General features: G+C 39.8%; 2 protein-coding genes and 1 long non-coding RNA gene across 10 annotated transcripts in view; 2 read left to right on the top strand and 1 right to left on the bottom strand.

Moving 5' to 3' along the window:
• Positions 1–8,740: 8,740 nt before the first annotated feature.
• On the bottom strand, positions 8,741–19,982 carry TWF1 (twinfilin actin binding protein 1). 2 transcript variants are annotated; one of them, XM_037009613.2, is made up of 10 exons: positions 19,831–19,982; positions 19,012–19,089; positions 16,835–17,013; positions 15,647–15,742; positions 14,418–14,522; positions 13,576–13,596; positions 12,692–12,817; positions 12,275–12,425; positions 11,988–12,109; positions 8,741–10,797 (listed from the first exon to the last, which is right to left on the bottom strand). In XM_037009613.2, the coding sequence occupies exons 1-10, from the start codon at positions 19,946–19,948 to the stop codon at positions 10,627–10,629; spliced, it is 1,167 nt and encodes a 388-aa protein (XP_036865508.2). In that variant the 5' UTR covers positions 19,949–19,982; the 3' UTR covers positions 8,741–10,626. The 2 variants fall into 2 exon arrangements, with proteins under 2 accessions (XP_036865508.2, XP_036865517.2); XM_037009622.2 differs by lacking the exon at positions 13,576–13,596 and having other exon boundaries at positions 19,831–19,981.
• On the top strand, positions 10,806–19,002 carry LOC140846434 (uncharacterized). Of its 2 annotated transcripts, none has more exons than XR_012125522.1 (3): positions 10,806–10,943; positions 14,921–15,025; positions 18,731–19,002. It is a non-coding gene; the product is annotated as an uncharacterized lncRNA (long non-coding RNA). The 2 variants fall into 2 exon arrangements; XR_012125521.1 differs by having other exon boundaries at positions 18,698–19,002.
• Positions 19,983–19,988: 6 nt separating the features above from the next.
• TMEM117 (transmembrane protein 117) overlaps positions 19,989–26,585 on the top strand; it is a 381,411-nt gene continuing 374,814 nt past the window's right edge. For 2 of the 6 annotated variants that reach the window (XM_073222697.1, XM_073222696.1), the window contains exon 1: positions 19,993–20,527. The gene's annotated coding sequence lies outside the window, so the exon portion shown is untranslated. Of the gene's footprint in view, positions 20,981–26,585 lie in introns of all 6 variants that reach the window. The other 4 variants (XM_073222701.1, XM_073222699.1, XM_073222702.1 and 1 more) reach the window with 4 other exon arrangements.

The following is a 26,585-nucleotide window of genomic DNA, read 5'->3' as shown; positions in this document are numbered from 1 at the left end:
GTCGGGACCATTCGGCGCGCGGCGGGTCTCGGAGCGCCGGTCGCCCCAGTTTCTCAGCTCCCCAGTGCCTGCTTCCTCGTTTGCGTTACTACAGAGTGAGGGATCTCTAGATACAGTGGTGAATTGGTAATTCTTAATGATTTTTAAATATTTCTAAGCTTAAATTCTCAATTAGTTGATACTATTTGAGAGATATTTGAAAGTTCTTTTTAGAGCTTTGGGTAAGCACAATGGGTGTGCAGAAGTGGTTTAAGTATTATGAAAGTTAAGTAATTTAAGCATGAAGACCAGTTGATACAAAAACTGTAGAAGGAACACTGTCTGCAATTCATGCATTCACTAACGTTGTGACATTAGTTCCTTAACACACTCAGAACAAGAGCATATACAGTGAGCTGTGGTAGAAAATAATCATCCTCTCTATTGTATTGTTTAGACCTTCCTAAATGCTTTCCTGGGAAATAAAGATAGCATAGTTTCAAATCACCTTCGTAAGTTAAGTATTTAAGCAGAAAGAAGCATTTACTAGTGGAAAGGAAAATAAATGAAATGACTTAGCCAAATTAATCTCAGCAGGAACCCACAGAATTTGAGGCATAGTGTGGCTTTATAACCCAGAAAATAACTATGCTATTTTAAAATGTAATGACAATTTAACTATTTCTTGAAATAGAAACATACATATAAAATGGCATATATGTAGTTGTGATTATGAACTGTGACCAAAATATATTCAAATTTAAAGAATGAGTAAACCATTCCATGGATTTCGGCGGTGTCAGGAGAATTTGGGAGATGTCTCCACTCCATCAAGTGGAGTTAATATTGGACTCACCAAAATCAGGCGTAGTTCTCCTCTCAGGATACGACTGTACCCTCTTTTGAAGGCAACAATATAGTAAATCCCAGATTACAAAGCAGGTGTTAACCACCATTTCTTCTCTTTGCCTGATGGATGCATCGTGGACCCCTGAGCTTGTGTGAGTCACTTAGCTATGGGAGTGAACAACGGGTTTCCCTCCGCTTGCAGCTGAGCAGGACTTTGACTCATGTTTGGAGAAGAATAATTAATGTATAGTCTTTTCTCACTGTTTTCCTCAAGGCAGAAAGTAAAGGCCTGTGGTGACAGCTAGTTGAAGCATTTTCTTAACTTCATTTGGAATATGTTTGCCTCTAATCTTTTATTGAAACAAAAAATTTCATGGATTTTTGAAAAAAACTTCTGACAGAAGCTTTGCAATCCTTGATGTGAACTTTTAATGTTGCCTTCAACATCCTTTTGTGTGAGCCAGTGAGTAGCAACATGGTTGAGAACCACTGGCCTACCCCGTTTCCAGAAAGAACAGTTGTTTTTCATCCCGTATTTCTGACCCATTGGTTCACCAGCTAGCCAACTACAGTATTTTAATTCTAAATTTCTCTCAACTTAGTATGGTCTGTGTGGAACAAGCAGGCAGTCAGGATAATTAATCAATGTTTTGTTTTACTTTTCTAACATAAAATTGAGATACCCAGAACATTCTAAAGCATGTATTGATCTGTTTATTTTTGGCTCTGTAGCCATATAAAATAGCCATAGATGTCAGCCTTTCATCGTCCTTTCTTCCCACCTCCAAAATAAGCATTTTTTTCCAGCTTTAGTGGCATACCTTACAAATAAAGATTACATATACTTAAGGTATTCAGTGTGATGGTTTGATACACATATTGTGAAATAATTATCACAGTCAAGCTAATTAGCACACCCATCACCTCACCTGATGACCTTTTTTGTTTACGGTGTGGTGAGAACATTTAAGATCTACTTTCTTAGCAAATTGTAAGTATATAGTACTGTTAACTATAATCATCATGTGTGTGATGTATGTTTACATCATGCTATATGTATTGTATGATCAATTATATAATCATGCATTAGATCCCCAGAGCTTATGCATAACTGAAAGTTTATACCCTTTGACCAACTTTTGCTACAAGAACGCAGATGGGAATGGCTTTTTAATCATTTAAATTCTAGTCTCAAAAATAGTCAGTATGAGGCAACGTCAGTGAATCTCTGAAATTAATGTTAAGATTTTATTCCTCTGATGAAATTAAGAAAAGTCATCTTATGAAATTCTCTCACCTGAAACAATTAATTCAACAAATATATATTTTTGTTTATTGTTTTTTATGATCCAGGCACTTAAAAAAGCAGTGGTCTTAAAGTAATGAACAAATTAGCAAACTTCTTGTTCTCTAGGAGCTTGTTCTCAGGAGAAGGTCTCCATTTAGACAAAGATAATGTATAAGCAAATAAGCAAGACAGTATGAAGTAGTGAGGCAGGTTAAAGAAGCATTTAAATTATGTACTGTGAGAGAAAGATTCCCTTGGCCAGGAGGCTTTGACGACACCCAAACTCAAAACATTTTTAAAGGGTATCAAGTGTATAGTCTCAGGAATGATTGACATGTAGTATAACTTAGAAAAAAAGCAAGTGTTAAGAACGTAAACAGAACCTTTGTGTGTTAGGCTGTGTTACCTGAGGCCTTTGGGTCAGCCGAGAATAAGACTTTGTCACAAAGTTTCTACTACCTCTGGATAAGGAGGTACATATTTTGTCCCAGGTTATGTCAGATATTTTCCTTACTGGTTATTTATGCATCCAGATAATTTGCTGAAGATAATCGTTGAGGCCGTTTAATGAGCTTGCCTTACATTAACTCAGTACTTACCTAGCGGCCTTCTCTTTTTGATTTCTTGCTTGGATTTGCCTTTTAGAAGATAATTCACAAAGAGGCAAAGACTGTTGCAACCTACATACCAGGTTCTATTGCAGTGTCTTCATGACCAGTAAAATCACATTGATGGCCAGTAAAATCTTCAGACTGGTCATCCCAGGCTGTCCTGCGATGCAGAGATCCACACCTTAGGGTCTGAATGAGCATTCCACTTTCTCAAGATTTCTTTGGCTATTCAGAGGAATTTGTGGTTCCCCACAAATTTTAGGATTCTTTCTGTTTCTTTGAAAAAATGCCATTGGGATTTTGATAGGGATTTCATTAAGTCTGTAGATTGCTTTGGGAAGTATGGACATTTTAACAATATTGATTCTTCTAATCCATGAACATGGACTATCCATTTACTTGTGACTTCTTTAATTTATCTCATTAATGTCTTATACTTTTCAACATAAAGGTTTTTCACTTCCTTGGTTAATTTATTCCTAGTATTTTAGTCTTTTTGGTGCAGTTGTAAATAGGATTATTTTCTTTACTTCTCTTTGCTAGTAATTAGTGTATAGCAGCAACAGATTTTTATGTATTGATTTTGTATTCTGTAACTTTACTGAATTTATTTATTACTCCAACAGTTATTCGATGGAGTCTTTAGAATTTTCATATATAATATCATGTTACCTGCAAATAATGATAGTTTTACTTCTTTCTTTCCAATTTGGATGCCTTTTATTTATATTTCTTGCCTAATTGCTCTGGCTAAGGCTTCCAATGCTGCGCTGAGTAAAGCAGTGAGGTGGGCATCCACGGCTTGTTCCTGGTCTTGGAGGAAAGTCACGGCGTGTTGTATTAGCTATTGGCTTGTCATATATTGCCTCTGTTGAGTGCATTTACCCATGCCCATTTTGTTGAGAGCTTTATCATAAATGGATGTTGAATTTTGTCAAATGTTTTTTCTGCATCTACTGACATAATCATCTAATCTTTATCCTTCATTTTGTTAATATATGTATCACATTAATTTGTGGGTGTTGTACTCTCCTTGCATCCCTGGAATAAATCCCTCTTGGCTGTGATGGATGATCCTTTTAATGTATTGCTGCATTTGATTTGCTAATATTTTGTTGAGGATTTTTGCATCTGTATTTATTTGGAATATTGGCCTGTAATTTCCTTTTCTTGTGTCCTTGTCTGGTTTTGCTATCAGGGTAATGCTGCTCTTCTCAGAAACTGAATTTGGAAGAGTTTCCTCCTCTTCTATTTTTTGAAAGAGTTTAAGAATTAGTGTTAGTTCTTTTTTGAATGCTTGGTAGAATTCACCAGTGAAGCTGTCTGGTATTAGATTTTAGTTTGTTGGGAGGTTTTTGATCACTAATCCTATTTTCTTACTAGTAATCTATTCAGATGTTCTACTTCATTCTGATTCAGTCTTAGTAGGCCTCATGTCTCTAAGAATTAATTCATTTCTTCTAGGTTGTTCAATTTGTTGGCATATAAATGTTTGTAGTAGTCTCCTATAAGCCTTTGCATTTCTGGGGTATCAATTGTAACATCTCCTCTTTCATTTGGGGTATTGAGTCCTCTCTTTTTCTTAGTGAGCCTATGTCAAATTTGTTTCTCTTTTTGAAGAACCAACCCTTAGTTTCATTGGTCTTCTCTGTTTCTCTGTAAGATCTATTACATTTATTTCTGCTCTAATTTTTGTTGTTTCCTTTCTTCTACTGCCTTTGGTCTTCATTTGTTCTTTTTCTGGTTCCTCGAGGTGTAAGGTTAGGTTTTGTATTTGAGACTCTTCTTGTTTCTTGAGGTAAGCATTTATTGCTATGAACCTCCCTCTAAAAACTGCTTTTCCTGCATCCCAAAATTTTAGTGTTCTATTTCCTATTATCATTTGTCTCAAGGTATTTTATGATTTCTCTTTTGAGAGCTTCTTTTACTCAGTGGTTGTTCAGTAGTATGTTGTTTAATCTTCACACATTTATGAATTTTCCATTTTTCTTTATGTGATTAATTTCTAGTTTCATACCATTATGGTCAGAAATGATGCTTGATATGATGTTAGTCTTCTTAAGTTTATTAACACTTGTTTTGTGGCCTAATACATGATCTGTCCTGCAAAATGTTCCATGTGCATTTGAGAAGAATATGTATTCTATTGTTTTTGGATGGAATGTTCTGTACATATCACTTAAGTTCATCTGGTCTCATGTGTCATTTAAAGCTGATGTTTCTGTGTTGATTTTTTGCCTGGATGATTACCCACTGATGTAAGTGGTGGGTATTAAAATACCCTATTATTACTGTATTGATGCTTATTTCTGTTTGTAAACAACAACTAAAGTCAGCTCTATGACGTCTACTTGGTACTTTCTTATATTTTCCGTCTCTTTGTTGTAGTTCACACTGTGTTCATTTATTCTTATATCTAGTTCTATGAGCATCTTAATGACCATTACTTTGAACTCTTTCTTAGGTATATTAATTATCTCTATTTCATTTTTATACCTGAGAGTTTACCGTGTTCTTTCCTTTGGAACATATCTCTGTCTGTTCATTTTGCTTGACTCTCTGTTAGGTTCCGTACAGTAGCTGAAACAAGAACCCCCAGCCTTGAAGGAGTGGCCTTGTGTAGGATATGAACCTTGTCATTCGACTCTGCCTCAGCTCTTTGTCATCTCCCAAACCTCCGTGCTTGTCTAAGCAGAACGTTAGATTTTCAGTAGCTCCCAGTTGTTGAGGATGTACCAAGACTTGTCTGTCCCTGAGGGGAGGATTTCAGCACCAGATGCAGGCTACTTGGAAGCCAGGCCCTCGGGCAGCAGCTTTACAAAGTAAGCAAGTGTGCCCAGTCCAGAGAACCCAAGCGTGAACCTGCTGGCCAGGCAGCCTGGCAGGATCCTCTGGGCAGCAGTTGCAAAAATGGGCTCCGCATGCATGTATGAGCTCTTTTCTTAGAGAAACCACAGAGCTGGATCAAGGTGGAGGGAGAGGCCTAGGTGGCCCCCACCACCTACATCCCTTGAGAGCAGCCCCACAGACCACTAAGCATGCGCCAAACTAGAACCCTGCCCTCAGGCTGAAGTTCAGGACAAGCAAAGGGGCCTCTTTCATAGAAAGACGGGGTGCCTCAGCTGCCGTCTACAGTGCCCTGGGGCTCAGGGGCCCGGACAACTGTGTTCCTGGCCCCCTGGGACTGTGGTGATCGCTGTTGCCCTGAAAGGAGCTCACGCCCATCTGGCACTGTGATTTTTTGGGCTGCTGCTGGGGACACCTCTACGTTGCGTGTCTCCGGCAGCCAGTGGGGCACATGCTTCTGGGTCTCACAGGACTGTAACAGCTACCACTCCCCGGGCACAGCACCGGGCAACAGGCGCAGGGACGGAGGCCCCTATCTAATCATCATGGCTGGGGCCTGAGGGACGGGCTCCTAATTAAACCTGTAGTCAGGGGCTGACTGATCCTCTCTGGAGGCCTCGGAGGGCGAGCAGTCTTCACACCCTCCCTCTGCCACGCTCCAGAGCGTCAGCGTTCCTTGGAGGGGAGCTTTACATGTAGCTGGGGACCTGGGCAATGACTGATTTTTTAAAATCAGAAGCCATGGAGGCCAGAGGCCATCGGATGATATTTTCAAACTGCTGGAAGAAAAAGAATGCCAACCATTAATTCCAACAAAACTATCCTTAAAAAATGGAGAAAATAGGACATTCACAGGCGAACAAAAGTTGGGAGAATGTGTCACCAGAAAACCTGCCCTATGAGAAACAAGGGTATCCTTTAGCTGAAATACAAGGATGCAAGGGAGTATTCAACTCCACAGGAAGAAAGAAAAAGCACCAACACAGATACCCACATAGGTAAATATCAAATGCATTCTACACGCGTATTCTGTTTGTGACTCTTTTTCTGTCTTATTTAAAAGATAAGTACATGAAACAATAATTATGTGTATTGTTGGGCACACAGTGTGCAAAGATGTAGTTTGTATGACAATACTGGCACAAATAAGGGGACAGGGCACAAAGATCAAGTTTCTGTATAGAAATTAAATTGGTTTTACACCAAACAGTCTTTTATAAATGAAGATTTGATTATAATCCCCAGGGCACCACTAAGAAAATAACTACAAAAACATGGGAGAAGTGAAAAGGAAATTAAAATAGCACAGAAGAAAATAGCTACAACTCTCTAAGGTTGGTCCTGTTCTTTTCCTTATTGAGGAAATTGATGCACCAAACGGGTAAAGGAACGTCTTCCTCATGTTCATTGTATCAGATTGCAACTCTCCCCTCTTCCCCATGCCTGTGCCTATGTGATGCAATATGCTTTTCTAGCTCTTACATCAAGAGGTAAGATCTGCTTCCCCAGTCCTTGGGTCCAAGACGGCCTTGGAACTTGCTTTGATCAAAAGAACGCAGCCGAAGAGATGTTTCGGCTCCAAGCCTGGGCCCCTCTCCGGGGACACCGCCACGGGGGCCGGGCTGGCTCCTGGCTGGCCTCCCCCATCCAGTTTCCAGAGTGCAGCAAGGACAGTAGGCTGGCTGGGTCCTGGAAAGTGCTGGTGGCCACGGAGTGGCCCTAGCAGGTGAGTACAGTCTGGGCTTGGTCTTTCCCGAGCTGAGTTGGCTAATTGTGGACCCCTCTGGGGGACCCCTGCTGCTCAGGGTGAGTGAGTGCTGGCTTCTTGTGGCAGAAATTATGGTCTTCAGAGGGCAAGAGGCTCTTCTGCCGCTTGGACACTCTCTCTGGCCAGAGCCTCAGTGCTGTCCCTCCCACCGGGGGAATATGCGCCTCTCCCCACTGCTCTGGAGAAGGCAAATCTCCTTTTATTCATTCAACAGTGCACGACATCCTGGAGCCGTCCTAGGTGCTGAGGACGCAGTGAATAGACCCAAGGCCCTCCCCCCGCAGCTTGCATTTCAGTGAGACACTATATGCATGAATACTTCTCATTGCTGAGCGTTTGGAGGAAAAATAAAGCAAGATTAAACGGAGAAAGGGCCAGGGGGCGCAACCACATTGGGAGTCAGAAGACCTAAGCAGATGACCCTTGAGCAGAGACCTGCATGGAGGGATGGACATGCAGGTGTTGGACTGCTGAGCCGGTGTGGGGTCAGCAGCTCCCGTGCTCCTGAGGCAGCCATGGGCTCAGTCCACCAGACGTGCCCATGAGCTGGGGTATGCTGGTCAAGGGACATGGAGTCATGGGCCGAGTCATGCAGAGGCTAGGGGGTAATAGCAAGGACTAAATTTTATTCTGAGATGTTACCACTAACCACAACCAGCATATACCAGTACACAGTAATACTTGGGAGTTTATTGACTGATCAGGGTTGGAAAGCCACGTGCAATTTGTATCATTTAAGGCAAACTGTACCATAGCTACACAGGAATCATTTATGGAGTAGTGATTCCTGAGCCCATCTACTTTATAAAAAACTCTGGATATAAAGCCCCAGAATTAGTCTTTTTAAATAAAAATCCTTTATCCTTATAATGTATGGCTGTATATGCAAAAAAAATGCGCAAAAAGGTATATACCAAACTACAGTACTGTACCTCAGGCATATTTAGTTCTGAGTAGGAATGCTTTTGAGGAACTTTTTAAATACTGTTTTAAATATCAGCCCTTTTTAGACAATTCTGTGAACGGCTATCAGACATCACTTGTAACACAGTCCCAGCTGATAGGTATACACAGGTCACACCCAGGGTTTGTTGGACGAGCAACTCTGGGGCTCAGTGTCGTCTGCCGGTCACCCTGTTGCACCACCAGGCGCTCCTATCACAGCAGGACTGGGGACCTCCCGGCACTGCCATGGCCACAGCAGTGGAAAGTGCTGACCCAAACGAAGAGCTCTATAGATACAACTTACCTAGGTTTCAAACTATTTGAAATTCTTTTTGACTTAGATTAACATATGACAGTATGAGTGGGGTATCTAACCTATTACCAGGTATTGCATTTCACAGAATTATCCAGACATTAAAAAAAATCATAATAGAAAACCAACTTAATACATAATTTATTAAAGAGAAAAAATTTTTATTGTGATATAAAATGCACTTACAAAATGTCCACAGAAGGTATGTACTTCTCCACTGCTATATAAATGTATTGGGAATGCTTCATTCACCTCCCACTGTTACAATGCCACCTAAGACACATTCTCAATGTTACACTAAGTGCATCACCAATGTTCAGCAATTGTTGATTTAATGATAAAGACTCTATCATCCCATCTATATTCTGGAATGTTCATTTACTTTCATGTAGTGTAGAATTTAAGTATAATTGCACATTGATGGTAGAGAAAAACATTCACTGTGAAATTATTTTATACCCTCAGGTTAACATTAATTTTGACTGAAAGTAACAGCTTCGGCTATGGCCTGCAGTGCAGCCCAGGGATCTCAATGTGGTAACGTGTGCCTACATGTGCACCTAGGAACAACTTAAAGTCTATCTTCAGTAAACAAGTGCAACATTGTCAATTATTTTGCATGTTTAAGTATTACAGTCTGATTATTTATAAACAAGCAAAACCTCACACAAATACTCTTAATTCTAGAAAAAACCCATTAACCCATAATTATACTAATATGCTTTATTTGAACACACATTGAATTTCTGAAAGGTGCATATTTTACCTTAGCTAGTAAGGTGTAAAAATGAGCATTTCGTATTTCATACTAGGAAATGTGCATTTCTCATATTTGTTTTATGCAGCATAAAGTTTAGATCAAGAAATTCTAAATCCTGGATTCCTACAGTTCATTTAGAAAACTCATCACCACGGCTCCTGCAGCAGGTTAACAGATTTAACACGATGACGCGCTCAGCTCCCTCTAGTTCAAGTATCCAAGAAAAATGAGGTCCAAAACTTCTGTAGGTTGTCACTGAAAATGCAAGCCTTTAGAATCCAGCTAAAAGTGTTTTGAAAAAGATACCGATGGTTTAATCTGTACTACGTTGATTAAGTACCAAGACGTTCAAAGTCTTCTCAAATCTGAGTATTTATGAGGAACACAATCGGCCTATAAATACATGATTTTGGAGAGAAAACAATCTTGTTACTTAAAACCTTTTCAACATTCTTTAGTTTTGCTTTTGAATATTAACTTAATATTCAATCTGAACATAAATATTTAGCCCCACACTACTCATAATGAAATAACTACTTTTGAAATGGAAATGTTTTAAAGCACTAGGAAGAGAATGTAGTAAAGTAAACACTGCCTTTCAATGTCATCAGAAATCCTGCAGTAGAGAAAATACCTGGTACCCTTAAATTTCAGAGTGAGTTAATCTTCTGAAATATTAATGCCATTTAGAAAACCAAAAAGTCGAACAGAAAACACAGCTGCAATAAAAGCAGGGTTTCTGGAAGCTACAGACGAGCCCACAGTCTGGCACTGCTCCTCAGTTAGCAAGCTCTCACCTCCTCCCAGGCACGCTAAGTTTTCAGCTTAGAACATAATCTAACCTGGTCCTTAACAGATTTATTAAGTAGTATGAATATTTTAAGGTATCTCTCTCTCCTTTACAGAAAAAAAATATGCTGTGTCACTAAGAGTAATAAGAAGTGTATCTTACTTTGAGACATTAGAGTTTCTGGAATCGGCCCAACTGTATAAAATCTAAAGAATCATGTGAAATTGTGGAATCATCACTCTATGAAAACAGTGCGACAACATGAACATCACTATGTCGAAACCTTTTGTAGCTTTAACTCAAAAATAGAGATCACGAGTCTTCTATAACATTAGTTTTAAAAACACTCAGAAGTGAAAAGTGCTGTTTTTCAAAAAGTACAATTTTTACTCTACTATATATCAACATGGAATGATTTCAGTTCTCCTGTACTAAAAGCTGGACTTTAAAAAAACTAGTGTCATAGTACGCAGCTCTTAATCAGCAGTGGCTTCAGTTTCAGCTGGACCCCGAATTAGTCTTCGGATCCCTCTTTTTCCTGCAGGACCTTTTGGTTTTGCAAAACTCTGCTTATGAGCATGCTGCTTGGGGTGCACCTCTTCATAAAGGAACTCGGCAGTCAGCTCATCCCCGTTGTCTATCTCGATCTGCGAGAAATGGAATTAGTACAGTGTGGCACGCTATGAAAAAGCACAGCGCTCAAAACCTACTGCAAGCAACGGGTCAGGGTTCGGGTGTGAATGCTGAGGAAGAAACACAAAGCTCGTTCCAGCAAGACTGTCGAAGACCGTAGGTAAGTAGTTTCACTTTTCCCCTTTGGAGTTGGGGAGCTGAATGAGTTGTTTGAACACATACTTATTTTCTATTTAGTTCCCTCTTTCTCCTCCAGTTTAACCCATGTTCCACAGTAAAAGCCACCACTGTATTGTCGGCATTCTGCTTTGCACACTATGTAGTCAGGAAACATCACTCGAGGCCCCTTCATCCCCTAGGTCACTGCAGAAGAGCCAGCAAACTATGGGTCACAGGCCACTCGGAGGCAAGTTAAGAGTGCTTTACGTACTTAAAGGGTTGTAAAAACAAAGAATATGTAACAAAGACCACCTGTGGCCTGGTAAAGCCTTAAATATTTACGATCTGGTCCTCTTAATCAGCTAGCCCCTACTATACAAAATGATTAACAACTTAAAAAGCTTGAAGGGTTCATTCTAAAGACCTTGTTTTAAGAGGTGATGGGCTTAAGAATAAACCATATCTTTCCCTGTGCCTCACTTGCATTTAAGAAAATAAATATAAGAAAATTGGTGGCTTAGCTCCCACAAGGCAAATGTTTTTGCTCCTTTTGTCCCTTCCCAATAATGGTAAAGATTTCCATGATTCAGTTATAAACGGAGACTGTGGCTTCTCGAAAATCTTGAGACAGCCGTAAGCACGTAGCTTAGTAGTCCTGCCCAACAGAACTCTCTGCAATTTGGAAAAAGTTCTGAATTCCACACTGGGCAATATGGCAGCTAGAGCCACATGTGGCTAATGAGCACTTGAAATGTGGCTAGTGTGATTAAGGAACTGGATTTTAAGTTTTACTTAATTTAAATTTAAATTTAAATAGCCTAAATGTAGCTTGTGGCTACATATCAGAGTACAGGTTTATAGGGAGACTGGGGTCGTGACAGCACTTAGAGGGGAGCCTACATATTTCTAAGAATAAGAAAAAGCTTTCATTTATAAGTCATGAACTACATGGAGAAGACAATAAAAAATATAGCAAAAACTGAAAAATTTTGAAGACGTAGTTATAGATAAACACCTTAGTAAGATGAGTTAGGTAAGTCAGTACCTTTCTGATGACATCCATTTGCAGCTGTCCCTCCACAATCCCCAGCAGCGGGCTCTTACAGCTGGAGTAGAGCATCCGCTCCCTTATGCTGCACGTGTACCCAGGCATCGAATAAATAAAAACTGTAAGTTAAAATAACAAAAAATGCAATCAGCCACATATTAATTAGCAAACAGTAAAGCTCACAAAGATGTCACTGTGTTTTCTGAATGAGAAGTACACGAGAACAGAGTGCGGAAAGGTCAACAGCAAACTGAACGACATGCTAAGCGCAATGGGTCCTCTACCTATGGACTCCAGATAGTCCCCTTCGTGGGAGTGCTTATACAGAAAGAAATGGTAACGGGCCGAGTCCTTGGGGATCCGCTTTGGCAAATCTTTCAGTTCTGTATTTGTTGTGTTGGCCAAAATTATGACTTCATTTTTTATATCTATTTCCTGCAATAAGAAGATACATTCATTAAAACAAAAAAAAAACCATAAAAACTTTACATTTGTAATAGAAAAACTAGGAGACAAAGGGAAACTTATGCAGGCAGGTTTGACTTTCATAGTGAATATATATTGCTTTTGTTGCATAAAAGAAAAAATGAATTATCAGGAAGCAAATAAAAAATTTCAAATCCATTACAAATAAACCCTACACAAGCCATAAGCCACCAAAAAGAGCAGCCTTTCCATCATAACCAGTATGCATCTCTTACCAATTGCACATAGTTGAGCTGTCTGTTACTCAGTTTTTCCAAAGCCTGGAAAGCTTCTTGAGAAATTGGAAATGCTACTCCTTGTAGTGTCTGATGCTTAGTGTCCACACTCACGTCGGTCTGCACCTAAGTATGACAGCCAGATTGACTGATGAAGTTTTGGCCGTGCCATATAGCAAAGGTGAGAAGACCCAACCCACCCTGGCCCATTCCGATATAATTAACATTTAGAACACTAGTAACTTAAAAAGCAAATACTTTTGCACCCTTGGTCATTTTCTGCTAGCATTCTGTCAACATGCAGAGTGCATGACATCTTCATGACCGACCATGTTGGGGGTGAACATCTGAGTGAAGGTTAGTGGCGCTTTGGAGGTTTTGTTTATATGTTTGGTTTGGCACAACTGCAGTGAGCTATATAAGCTCTTTGAAGTGTCTTCAGAATATACCTTTGATTACAGTATTTTACTTGATAAAATTTATGAAGTGTGATATATATGCAGTATGTATAGAATTTTACTTTGTTCTGTTAGATGTAAAAAATGCAACACGAACGCCATGCACTGAACTGAAAGGAGTACAGACAGCTCACAAGGACACACACAGTTCAACTGGTCACTGTGATGCAGAAGCCCCGGACCGGAGCTCCTACCACTGAGAAGCGGGTGTGCAGGCACTGGAGGAGGAGAGAAGGGCTTCCAGACAGTGTCCAGTACACACGCGTATGGCTTTTATACTTGATAAGTGATAGCCAGTAAAGGGTATCATTTGCAGTATTGCAACAGAAGGTCACATAAAAACTTTACTTTTAAAAAAATGAATGGAGATTCTAACAGCATGACACTGGATAATGAAAACATCACAGAACATATGCAGATGCATACCCCAATACGGTCCTCTGGGTTCTGATTGCAAGGAATAAAACAAACTATCAAACTTGTATATAACAAAAATCACAAAGAAGTCCCTACTCACATAACTTGAGTTAAAATAATATGAAGATAGATCCTTGCTATCAGGTTAATATTAAATAATATTCCATCACTTCCCAGAATGATTCCTAGTAGTCTGTCACTCAGACTAGTGAACAGTGGTTCCTGCTCCTTGTTCTTTTCTGTGAAATCACAGTAGAAAAACAGTAGCTATCCTTGCTTGCAATTAAAATGGCTGCAGAAAACACATTAAAAATGAGATACACTAAAATATGAATGGAGATTTATTGACTAATTGAAATAAACAAAAACTCAACCATTTCCCACATATACATATGCACATACCCATCCAAGTTGTGTTCACAGAAGTGAATTCATAGCGCTTCTAGAAATCCTAAACATCTTAGTATTTACATTTTATTCTCTTTAGTCATCACTATTCTCTGAAATAACATAACAAAACAAAGCTGCTTCAGACAACCTCATCAGATATAAATTCTTTGCACTAAATGGGTAACACACACACTTTTCTCACTGTTTAGTATTCAAAGTACAAAGTTAAGAAGATTTATCATCCTGCCATATACGTTAGATCAACGGGGAAAGCTATTTATGAAATTGACATGAAGTTTAATATTCACTTTTAACTTTTCCTGAAAACACATGGAGTCTCTAAACAGAATAAATGTAAGCTATCTAACTTCTTTATTCTCTAGTTACCCCTAAATCTATAAATTAAAAATATGATATTTTCAAACACTTAAAATCTTGCAAGGGTTTCAAAACTAATTTACCTCATTGATTTTAATCTGTCGTAATTCTTCCTCAGCTGCAGTCAATGGGGCAGGAGAAGACTGTGATAACAAATATTTTCTATATCCATGTAATGATACATCTTCCTGTAAGCACAGAAATGGACTTATTATTCTCTATAAAGTCTCAGTGAGGTTAAAGAAAAAGTTATTAATTTCACATAAAAGAAAATACACTAACTGAAAATAAATAGTGTAAGAATTTTACTATTATTATTTTTTTTAAATCCTCTATTGTACAGGTTTCAAAAAATTTTAAGGGGAGTACCTAGTCTTCATTTTCCAAGGTTTTATAATTACTAAATCTTTCCCATGAGGGTGGAAGAGGTGACGCCAGCCACATGATGAACCTGGTCATGCCGCAAGCCCATAGGGTCATTATAATTAACCATCTGGGGAAGCCAGCCCAATAATTATTCAGTAATCAACATATTTAGATTCTGAATTCTGTATTATAATGATTTATATAATTTCTCTATTCACAGAAAATGATTTCAGTCCCTACTTAAAAGAAAAAAAATATTCCAAAGAGGTCTACTTTTCATCAAAATTTTGTGGTTTGGAAGACTAAAATTGAGAAGCAATTAGTAGTAAGTATTCCCATCCAGTCTTATGTTCTACTCACTAGATTATACTACTTTCTGAATCAGAATATACGTGCTAAACAACAAAAAACCTGCTCAAAAAATGTATTTGATTTTCTTAATTTCTGTGAATATGTATAAATACATCTATTTGCCATACAAATTTTATAATAAATTCTTAAACATAATTTAATTAAATTTATTAATTTATCAAGTATTCCAATTGTCAATTTACCTGCCTCAATGTTCTGGTTTAAGTGATAGAGTTACTGCTGCTACAAAATAGGTATAAATGTCTAAAATACCTAAAAATTACTGTCTCTTCAAGTAGTCTCTCATTTTTCTGGCCTGTTTCCCCACCCTTAATATGAAAAGGTCGAACTAAATGAGGGGTTGAGCTAGATGAACTCTTAAGGTATATTCTAGTTTTTGAACTCTTACAAAGGAGATGCCAACATATTTTAAAAGCATAAGTAATGTTTCAGTTAACTTGTATATCTAATGAAATGTAACAATATTTTCTCCCCTATTCTTAAAGATTCATCAATCTGGATTCTTATCAATTACTCATTAACTGGTGCTCTAATTGCAACATACAGAATCCACATAAAAACACAAGTCTTGTACCTTTACTGTTCCAAATACTTCATCTTTAATGTGGCCACCTCCAAACTCCTTTTTCAGAGTGGCTCGTGTTGCTGCGTACAACATTTTCTGACGAACCTAGTAAGTTGTGAAAGGTTACTTGGAAGTTTATAGATGAAAATCATTGGGAAAAAAAAGCACTTTCTGAATTTACTAAAATATTCAAGCACATTAAAAATAAACTGTGATAAAGCTGAAGTCTAGCAATTCTAACATGCTAAAGTATGTGATACAAATAACCATTGTAACACCAGCATCTGAAGAGAACTGAAGGTTTCAATTTGTAAGTCACATTTTTCAAAGTACAAAATGAGTTCAAGATTAAAAAATAAACACTTAAAACACTACGTTAAAATGGGGAAAACACTGAAATGGAGTTACCTTGAAACTGACATTTTACCCAAAGCAAATCTAGATCTGGTATTACTAAATAAGTTTCAGAATCAAATATTCATTGCATACCTATGGCATATTCTATTCTGTAAGGGACACAGGATGAAAAGAACTATAACATATACTGCTCTTCAGGAATCTAACCGCATCTATGAGAAACTACTAAAGATAACTGTCAATGAATAGTAACCATTTCATAATCCTGCATAGTCAAATTCAGTATTTCTTTCAGATAGGATATATGAAATTAAAAAGGGATTACTTTTGTGAATGATAGCTGGATAATATTAAAATTATTTTTCTATAAAAAACAGAGAATTAATCTTATAATACTGGGCAGTATTCATGTATTAATTTTGTCTTTTGTTCTATTTAGTCTGTTAACTTTCCTAAGAGAAATACTAATTTGTGTGTATGCTCATCACTGGAATCATAGCCATAGGAATATTTAATATTTAATCAGTTCTCAAAATTATTACAATTTTTGCTCTCAAAGTAGGCTTTATTCTTCAGAGATCCATAAAATCACTTATAATTGCCAGAGATTTTTAAATTTAAAATCAATAATAATTCTGATTTCAAGAGCAAGACTTTTGAATCTAAGCTCATCACTCCAGATTCCATATTAATCCAAGGATTTTCCCCAAGATCATTCCTTCTGTGGGAAATGGGACTTCCATGGGACTTTTGCTTCTGAACTTTCTATTGGCCTACACATATTCCAGAAAAAAAAATTGTAGCATTTAATGTTAAAAAAGTTTTTAAAAAATTACTTACATGAGAATGATCTGGAGACCACGCAATGAATATCCATTCATATCCCTGGGCATTTTGGGAATCTAACCTGAATAATATATAGCATGGTTGTTCGTCCTCCAACAGCGGTAAAACAAAGGCATCATAATCCTTATCCCAGGAATCTGAAGGCTGACTACATGATCCGATCACAAGTTTCTCTATGAAGAACAATTTAAAAAAATATAGGGATGGTTTGAAATACAAAATGAAGTATTGAATAAAATAATACATAGTCATTTCCTAATTACTGTTATTCATATCAAAAAGATGAAAGGAAAAAGATTACAACACAAAAAATAATTATGATATGAAATAGGATTAAAAACAGATATGAAGATTTTTTTAGTATGGTTAAAATAATGATATATTAAAAAACAGTTAAAGGAACACATAAAAGTTATCATTGTTGACTTGATTGGTTGAAGAATGGGTGATTATATTCTATTTTCCAAAATGTTCACACAGTAAATTATCAACAAAATAGATTTAAATAAGGGAACCAACACTCAAAGGTTAATTTCTGAAATTAACATTGAATTGTACAGTAAGAAATATTAAATAAAAACAGTTTAGCTCCTATTTGGCCATAATGCTACAAATTTCAAAATCTGTCCAGAAGCATAAATTGGAATAGCCACTCTGAGGAACCACGTGGCAGAATCAAGTAAAATTGTGAAATTACCCTGGATAGGTAGTCTCCTGTATGAAAAAATACAAAGATATTCACTGTACACTATATAATAGCAGTAGAAATGGAAACTAGCTGAAATATTCATCAGTAAGAGAATGGACATATAATATGTGGCACAGTCATATGACAGAATTGTGTTCCTATGTAAAAAGAATTAGTGATCTCTAAGCAAAACTAATTACAGAAATGTTCACAGCAAAAGGAAAGAAGCACAGGAAGGTATTAGGTTAAGCACTCAAAACAGCACTGCATGATAGTCAGGGATACATATAAAGAAAAGACTGCACAAATATAAAACCTCCTAATATAGCTGCCTCTGGGTAAAGACGTTGGGAAGTGAACTTGTTTAAAGGGGTTGCTCTTATAACACAAAACATTGAATCTGAAAAAGGCTTGAACACAAATATGACAAAACATTAGCAGTTATTAATTAAAGAGGAAAGTGAAGTGTTTGTTATATTATTATTCTTCGTAATTTCCTGATTTAAAGTTTTTTCTCAAAGCAAAAATAATGTAAAACCAGAAATTAATGATTTAGGAAATAATGTAATTTTTCTTCTGTAGAGATGCGAGTTAGATAAGCTTGCCATTTTAGTTAATGAACTAGTTAGGAAATGATGGCATTCAAAATTTTAGCTTAATATTTCTAAAATATGCTGCTTTACAGTATATGCTTATTCCTGTTGAGTGTGGTAATACATGTAGGATGCATATTCTTCAAACTATTCTGGTATTTTTTAAATACATAAATAGAAAACTCAAAGCAAATAAATTTCCAGTTTATAAAAGAATAAGTTATTTTTCCAAAGCAAAATATTTCAAGGTATTTATGAGATTAGGCCAATGGAATATTTTAACATACTCATTTGTGATTAAGTAGTTTTAATATTAGTTGTTCAAATTCAAATCTAGCTGAATTTAAAGATTGTCCCACCCAACCAATTTCCATGCTTACAGAATTATTTTGAAAGGATCAATTTATGGTTTGTTATATTTTCAGAATTTTTTCTAAAACAAGAAGGGGAATGAATCATTTTTGCACCATAGGTTGAAATGAAGTAGAGAAAATGGAAGTTTGAAATCGTTTGTATCTACTTCAGAACTTTACCAAGTAACAATTCACAAGTACCTGGGTTTTTAATTTTTTTTAGGTAACCACCTGTTAACTAATTTCCATTCCACAGAGGAAGCACTAACATTAGAAATGGACTTCGGTATGGAAACTGAGACAAAATGTACGGGGAAGATATCACACCAAAAAACATATTTTTTCCCCTGAAATCCACAGAATTCAGAAGGTAAGCAAGTGCCCAAGGGACGTGCCCAAAATGTACAGGATCCAGGTTGCCTAAAGCAAGTTCTGAACTTCTAACATCAGGAATTCAAATCGCTGACAACTGAGAAGTTTAAACATACTACACCCACTTCTCCAAGGACAAACACCATTTTAAAATGTTTAACTAACCATTTTCAATAGATATCTTCAGAAGTCTGTATTTTCCATTTCTTGCTCTGGCAAACGTATCTTTAACTTCTTCACTTGCTGTGGAAAAAAATTAAAAAAGGAAACCTACTTTTTATACTTATGTATTAATACCTTCTAGTGCAATTTAAGGAAAAGAATTATAATACACAGAAAAAATATTGAGTATGTAGCATCCTCTTACCAGTAATTTAAATGATAAAACTTAGAAATATGAGTGGACACTGTATACAGCTAAGGAAATATAAGGAGTAATGTACTTAGGGCATATTAATCCTAATCTGTTTATCTAGATAATTCCACAGCAGAAATAACTCTGAGTATTAAAGTTCCTCAAACCCAGCAACGAACGAATCACTCTGAAAAACACCTTTATTGCTTGCTTGAAAAATGTTGAAAAGCTGCTTCACCCTTTTAGTCCGATTTCAAGCTTATGATAAACAAAGACGCCTTCCGCAATGCCCTCCCTGCGCGCTCGCACTAGAACAGCCGCCCGCAGGTGACCCGTCCCGACCCTGGGGGCCCGCGACCTGCGCTCCCCCGGCGCCGCGGAGCTCGGCGGCCCGACCCGGCCGGGCGGCCCTGAGCGCCGCGCCCCGGCCAAAGCTCCGCTTCCTCCGCCGCCGCCCGGGGCGGCCCGGGGCTGAGCACGGAGTCCGGAGCCCGCGGCAGCGCGGCGGAGCGGAGCCCGGAGCCGGCGGGACCCCGCAGGGCCGCCGCCGCGGGAACCCGCTCCTCGGCGCCCGGCCGGGTCGGTCGTCCTTCCTCCTTGGGCGCCCGCGCCGCGCCGGGCGCCGTCACCTTGGATGCCGGTCTGGTGGGACATGGCGGCGGCCGCGACTCCGGCTGCGGCTCCGGCGCGTGTGCGGCCCGCGCGGCTCCCCAGGACGTGGCCGCTCCTCCGCCGGCCGCGCGTCATCCGCCCGCGACCCGCGCCGCCCCGCCCCCCGCCGCCGCGCCGCCGCCCCCCGGCGTCCCCGGGCTCCCCGCAGGGACGCGCGGAACCAGAAACGGCCACTCCACTGAACAGGTGCTTTTCAGCGTTAGAACGGTGGGCCCAACGGCCTGGGTTTGCGCGTCCCCGCGCCGCGCCGCCTCACGTGAAGGGCCCCGGGTCGCTCGCCGTCTGTGCCGCGCTCGCGCCGTACCGTTAAAGCCTCGGACAGCAGACGCCGCTCCCGTCGCGGCGGGCGCGGGGGCAGGCTGGCACCCCCGAGTCGTCGGGCCCCCGAGTCACTAGGCCCCCGAGTCACCGACGCCCCCCGCGCCCGCCTCCCGCCCGGGCCCGCCGGGAAACCCCATGAGCTTCGCCCCCTGCGGGGCTCCGAGCCCGTGTCACCGGCCCGCGGACGCGGGCGGCACTTGTCTCCGTACCTTCTACCCTCCGGTGCGATTCCCTGCTAGGCAGCCGCCTGGGCTTCAGCTCTCGGGCCCGGGACTCACAGACGGAACCTTCTGATCAACAACTGCCTTCTTCTGGGCCTCAGAGGAGCGCAAGGTGACCAAACAGCCCCTTGGTTACAATGTACCTTCAATTACTTGCTCATTAGCAGGCCTACAATCGTTTCTCTTTACAAGGATCACCGCAGACGAGGTCGCTATGTTCTGTTCCTTGTTACCTGAACTCCATTTCTCAAAAAGACCCTCATATTCTGAAATAAGCAACATGTAATCTGAGTTTCATGACTTGTTTGGGTTGAAGAAATGTTGCGGAGAGTTTCCTGGTAACCAGATTCTTCCTGACACCACAGTTCATCCTGATTTACCACTTTTGATTGCATTGTTGAGCACAGAGAAGACTGCCGAGGCAATTTGACTGATTCATGTCCTGGTGGCGAGGGAAAATTAAGGAAGTTGGCATTGCTCATAAAGCGAGAAGAATTAACTCGTCCATGTTCTTGCTTAGAAAAGCCCACTGTATGCTCAGCCCTGGAAGGGCCGTTCCCGATAGGTTGGTAGGACCCCCTTATTCACCAGATCGCGCTTATTTTCTGCCGATACCCAGCTTAATTTAAAAGCCACAGGTTTTGAAACAGCAATGTTCCTGAGTGAAACAGTAAATCTGAGAAGGGAAAGTATTTGCTGAGCTGTAAAAAGCTTGACCAAATGATCTTTTTTACTGTTGGTCAACATTTCACATACAGTTAGATAATTTCCTCTCTTTTACTAGATTTATGTGGATGTAAAAACTGGATTATGATGCTTTTCATAGGATGTTTTATGAAAATGTTTCTGGTCAATATTGACAACACACTTAAACCTCACTAATTTATTATGCATGATTATTTCAGGTTGGGTTAAAGTTTGGCATTGCATTCACTTTGGAGAAATGGTTTATTGAGTATATAGAGAGCTAATGATACATGTATTTTTATCTATTAGAGAACATATTGTGGTAGAAATACTGTTCCCTTGGTTAATCTCTTGCTTACATCTTAAATTTGATCCCCACCATGACATCTCACCTTAACTTTTTAAAAAATTCCCATAAAATACACATAACATAAAATTTACCATCTTAATCTTTTTTTTACAGTTCAGTAGGTGTTAAATATAGTCACCTTATTGTGCAACCAATCCCCAGAACACTTTTCATCTTGCAAAATTGAAACTGCATCCACTCCCCATTCACACCCAACCCCTAGGCCTGGCAAACAGCTGCCTGCTTCCTGTCTCTCCGAGTATGACTGCTATTAGAACCTCATACAGGTTCTATAATTAGTGGAACTATACAGTATTTGTCTTTTTGTGATCAGCTTATTTCATTTAACACAGTAGCCCGGAGTTTCATCCATGTTGTAGCATGTAGAATTTCCTTTTCAAGGTTGAATAACATTCCATTGTATGGATATACCATATTCCATTTATCCATTCATCCATCTATGACCCTTGGGTTGCTTCCTCTTTTTGGCTATTATGAATAATGCTGCTATGAGCATGGGTGCACAAGTATCTGTTTGAGGCCCTGCTTTCACTTCTTTTGGGCATATGCCCAGATGCTAGACTGCATGGCAGTTCTGTTTTACTGTTTTTGAGGAAACTCCATACTTTTTTCTATCATGTGTACCTCATTTTACATTCCCATCAACAGTGTGCATAGTTTCTCTACATCTTTGCCAACACTTGCTATTTTCTGTTTTGGTTTATTTTTATAGTAGTCATCCTACTGGATATGAGGTGATATCTCGTTGTGGGTTTGATTTCCATTTCTCTAATGAATAGTGATGCTGAGCACCTTTTCCTGTATCTGTTGGCTATTTATATAGATAGAAATGTCTTCTCAGGTCCCTGCCTCATTTTTGAATGGGGTTGTTTGCTTGTCTGCTTTTTGATGTTGAGTTGTAGGAGTACTTTGTATACTCCATATATTGACCTTTTATCAGATACATAATTTTCAGACATTTTCTCTCATTCTGTAAGTTTCCTTTTCATTCTGTTGTGTCCTTTGAGGAACAAAAGTGTTTCATTTTGATGTAGTTCAGTATATCTTTTTTATTTTTGTTTTTTCCTCCCCTTAACTCTAGAATATCTTTGCTAATCTCCTGAATGTCTTCTGGTTTTACTTGCGAAAGTTTCTACTAAATGTCTTGTAAATGTCATCTAAACTTTCTACGTACACGTTACCTCTCACTCCCAGATCCATAGCCTCCAAACTGTGGGCTGAGGTGCCCCAGCCATAGTGGCCTTAGGGGGATGCCTGAGAAATACTGCAGATATTTGAGGGAAGCACGGTGGTGCTTGGCATCTTTCTGGCACCATACAAAATATTAGCTTGAGGTAGTTTACAATTTCAGCATTAGATACTCTACGTCTGTTTTCATGTCATATCTTGAAAAGCTAGATTCTCAGTGGCTGCTGTGATAAAATGCAGCTGCGGGTCAGAAATTGGTGTGGAACAGGAAATGGAAGTGGCTGGTGTCCCATCTGATTCCAAAGCTTAAGAGGTTTCACGTAACACGCGTGCATCCCATTAGTAAGTAATTGTGACTATTTAAAAAGAAAATCAAATATTTTTTTCAATTTTTATATATTACTTTTTCAAACAGCTAAGTTGCTAGTACATAAATACTGATTAAGTTGTTTGGAACTACTTAATAATAAATTGAACTATTTAGTATATCTTTTGTCCTAGGAACACTATGAAAAAATACTGAGATACGAAAGACCCCACACACTGGGCACATTGGGGACCCTCTGCCTTACAGTCTCTGCATAGGGCTTTCTCCACGCCGCCCTACTGAAACTATGTTCTCAAATGTGACCTGTTTCTCCCTTCTTAACAGCAAAATCAATTACATTTATTCTCTGTATGTTTTGTTAGTTTCCTGAAGCTGCTGTTACAAATTAGCACAGACTGATGGCTTAAAACCAGAGAAACTTATTCCCTCGCATTTCCAGAGGCCAGAAGTGCCAAGGCAAGGTACCATCCTCCAGGGGCGCCAGGAAGATCTTTCCTCAACTCCCCCAGGTTCTCGTGGCTGCTGGCATTCCTCGACTTGTGGCCGCATCACTCCAGTCTCTGCCCCTGTGGTTACATGGCTTTCTCGTCTTCTGTCCATCTCAAATCTTACCCTTTCTCTCATCAGGGCTCTTGTCCCTGGATTTAGGACCCACTCAGAAAATCCAGGACGATCCCTTCAATATCCTTAACTGAACTGCATTCACAGAGGCCCTGTTCCCACAGGCATCCTGCACAGGTTCCAGGGTTAGGGCGTGGACTTAGCTTTGGGGAGCTCACCATTTAACCCACTGCAGATGTCTGAGGCTTTTGCAGCCCGTGACCATTGCTTCTTCTGGACAAGCTCCTTTGTATCTTTCTTTGACACTGACTTCCCCTTCACCTGGCTGGGCCACCGTGCCCAGAGTATTACTGTCACACATTATCCCCGATGTCACTGTCAGGGTGTTTCTGGGATTGGATTAACAAATTGGTAGATTTTGAGTAAAGCAGATTGTCCTTGGTAATGTGGATGGGCCTCATCCAATTAGCTGAAGACCTCATTAGAACGAAGACTGAACTCGCCAGAGCAAAAGAGAATCCTGCCAGCAGACTGCCTGTGGGCTTGCGCTGCAACTCTTCCCTGCGTCTTCCGTCCGCGGGCTTGCCCCGTCGGGGTTGGGTGGGCCAGGTTTCCACAACGGAGCCAGTTCTTTAAAATGAATCTCCCTCTCTCTATATGTGTGTATATGGACAGATGTCTGTATCTCTCTATATGAGCATCTCTGTATACATATATACAGGGAGAGAGAGAGAGATACGCATACCTATAGTTCCCCTGTTGGTTCTGTTTCTCTGGAGAATCCTAACGTTCCGTAACTCCTCCTCTTTATCTCCCTTTGTTAGTATGTGTCAAAGATGAATTCATCATGTCTTGAGCAAGTTAGTCCTCCTCTGGACGTTGGTGTTTTTCTATATGATTCACCCCTTGAGGCAGGCCCTTCTGACCGGCCAAACGGCTGCCTCTCGACCTGGAAGGACTTGCCAATGTTAATCACATGGCTGGTATTAGATGTAAAAGTGACCTAGATCGTAATTAAAATGCTCAGCTTTGGGACTGTGAGGCTCAGCTCTGCCATACTCCATCTATGCTCAGTAAACCACTCCTGCCATTTAGCGAAGTTCAGTGAAGCACAGAGGAGACTGTTCAGCAAAACAACTTACGCCGTATACCAGTCCCACACTTAGGCCTCTTTCAAATCCTCATATCCAGTTAGTCTCTAAATCTTATAGATTCAAATAGTTTTGCTTCTGAAAGTAAAAGCCCTCCTTTGGGTCTCTTCCTTGTGTCTCGTCGCTCTAGCCTTTTTATCTTACCTTACAGTATTTTCTCTTTTGGCCTCACATTAACAAATCCACCCTTGATGGTCAGATTCACTTCCTGAGTGCCCTCCTGGCCGGTGAGCCCACCGCCCTGCCTCCCCACCACCTACGGAACACGGTCCAAGCTCCGCAGCCTGGCATCAAAGGGCCTCAGCAACCTCTGACACAGTCATCCCTACAAACTAGGCTGCACGTCCTGCTCTGGAAGACGACTCCTCGCTCCCCAGCTACACCAGTTAGTTTATGCAATGAAACTGAATTTCTTTTGAAAAATCTGTGTTGTAGGATTTTTCTTTAAAAAAAAAAAAACTTTATTTTTATGGTAATTTTGTTTTTAGCAGTGAGTGACTGCCCAGTTATAAAAATTGCATCCTCTAATCCTTACCTTTCTTTAAAAATTAACTTACCTTAAAAAATCAAGTTACTTCAACTTTCTTTAAAAATTTAGCAGTGGCATTCTACTATTGGTCCCATCAGCTTATATATTCTTATATGTATGAATCCTCTGCTCTAGCCATGAATATTTTCTTCATCTATTGTGTCTCCAGTTATTCAACATTTGTCAGAGCTGACCTAATAATATACCTTAGATTTGCATAATGGTTTATATTTTTCAAAGAATATATATAGGCTTATTTGAGCCTCATCATGTACATCTGTGATTACAGAAAAGTAAGAGAGGTGCTTGAATAGACACACAAAATGCTAAAGGCATTGAAGAAATAACTTTTTATATGATTGAGGTGGAGGAAAGGCTTCTTGGAAGTTGATGTGGCTCCAAAGGATGGCTTAAATATTGAGAAGCAGAGACAGCAGGAAAAGAGCTGGGGTACGGCTAGGGGAGGGAAGAGTTGGTTGAATAAGTGAAATATTATCAGGTTTTCTTTTTTAAAAGGAATTTAGAAGAAATCCAAAGATTTGGAAATTGAGGCATTGAGAGGGGAAGACAGCAAGTTTTAAGGCCAAGACAAGTGTTTGTAAGAGACAGAAACCATTTCAAGACAGTGTATCCAAATAACAGGATTTATCACAAGGATACAGGAGAATCTGGTGGATGCCCAGGGCCTGGCTTCGCCTCTGCTGCTCTCTCTCTCTCTCTCTCAGTCTCTCTCCAAGGGGATCTCTGCTTGTGCAAGTCTAAATGGCAGAGTGTGATCACCCTGAATCTCCCAGATTGCCAGTCACAGTTTGAGCCACATGTAGAGATTTCTAAGCCCAGTTCCCAAGACAGCATCTCACTGACCTTGCTCGGTTTGGGTATCAAATCATCCTTGGCCACACTGGCTGGTTTCCCCAGTGCCCACTTGAAAGCCCCATGAATGAGCCAGTTACCACAGGAGGGGGATGGGTCTTGGGTCTAGAAAACAGGCTGACAATTCCTGCTGTTTACAATTTGGTGGAGCTAATTAGAAACCTAATTTAGAAGTCACCAACTTCAGTGCATACAGAAGGCAGTTAAATAACACAAATGAACGAAGCTGACAGAGCCCGAGGCTCCCAGATGGCACCCAGGCTCCATCTAAAGGGACCTCTACTCTTCAGTCCAGCTGACCCATGCTTCACAGGGCCTCAGGCCCAGGGTAACCAATTTTCTGATTTTCAAATGAACATGGAAATTGGGATTGTAAAATGTTTATTTAAATTTAAAAAAAAATTAATGAGAAAACAAAAACAGTAAAGAACTGTGAGGAGGTTTAGGTTTGACCTGTGAACTGGTGGTTCAAGAATTCTGGCT

Source organism: Manis javanica, chromosome 15 (assembly GCF_040802235.1).
Source record: "Manis javanica isolate MJ-LG chromosome 15, MJ_LKY, whole genome shotgun sequence".
NCBI classification, from domain to species: domain Eukaryota; kingdom Metazoa; phylum Chordata; class Mammalia; order Pholidota; family Manidae; genus Manis; species Manis javanica.
Note: the sequence above shows the minus strand (reverse complement) of the source record. Positions and strands in the feature narration are given on the sequence as shown.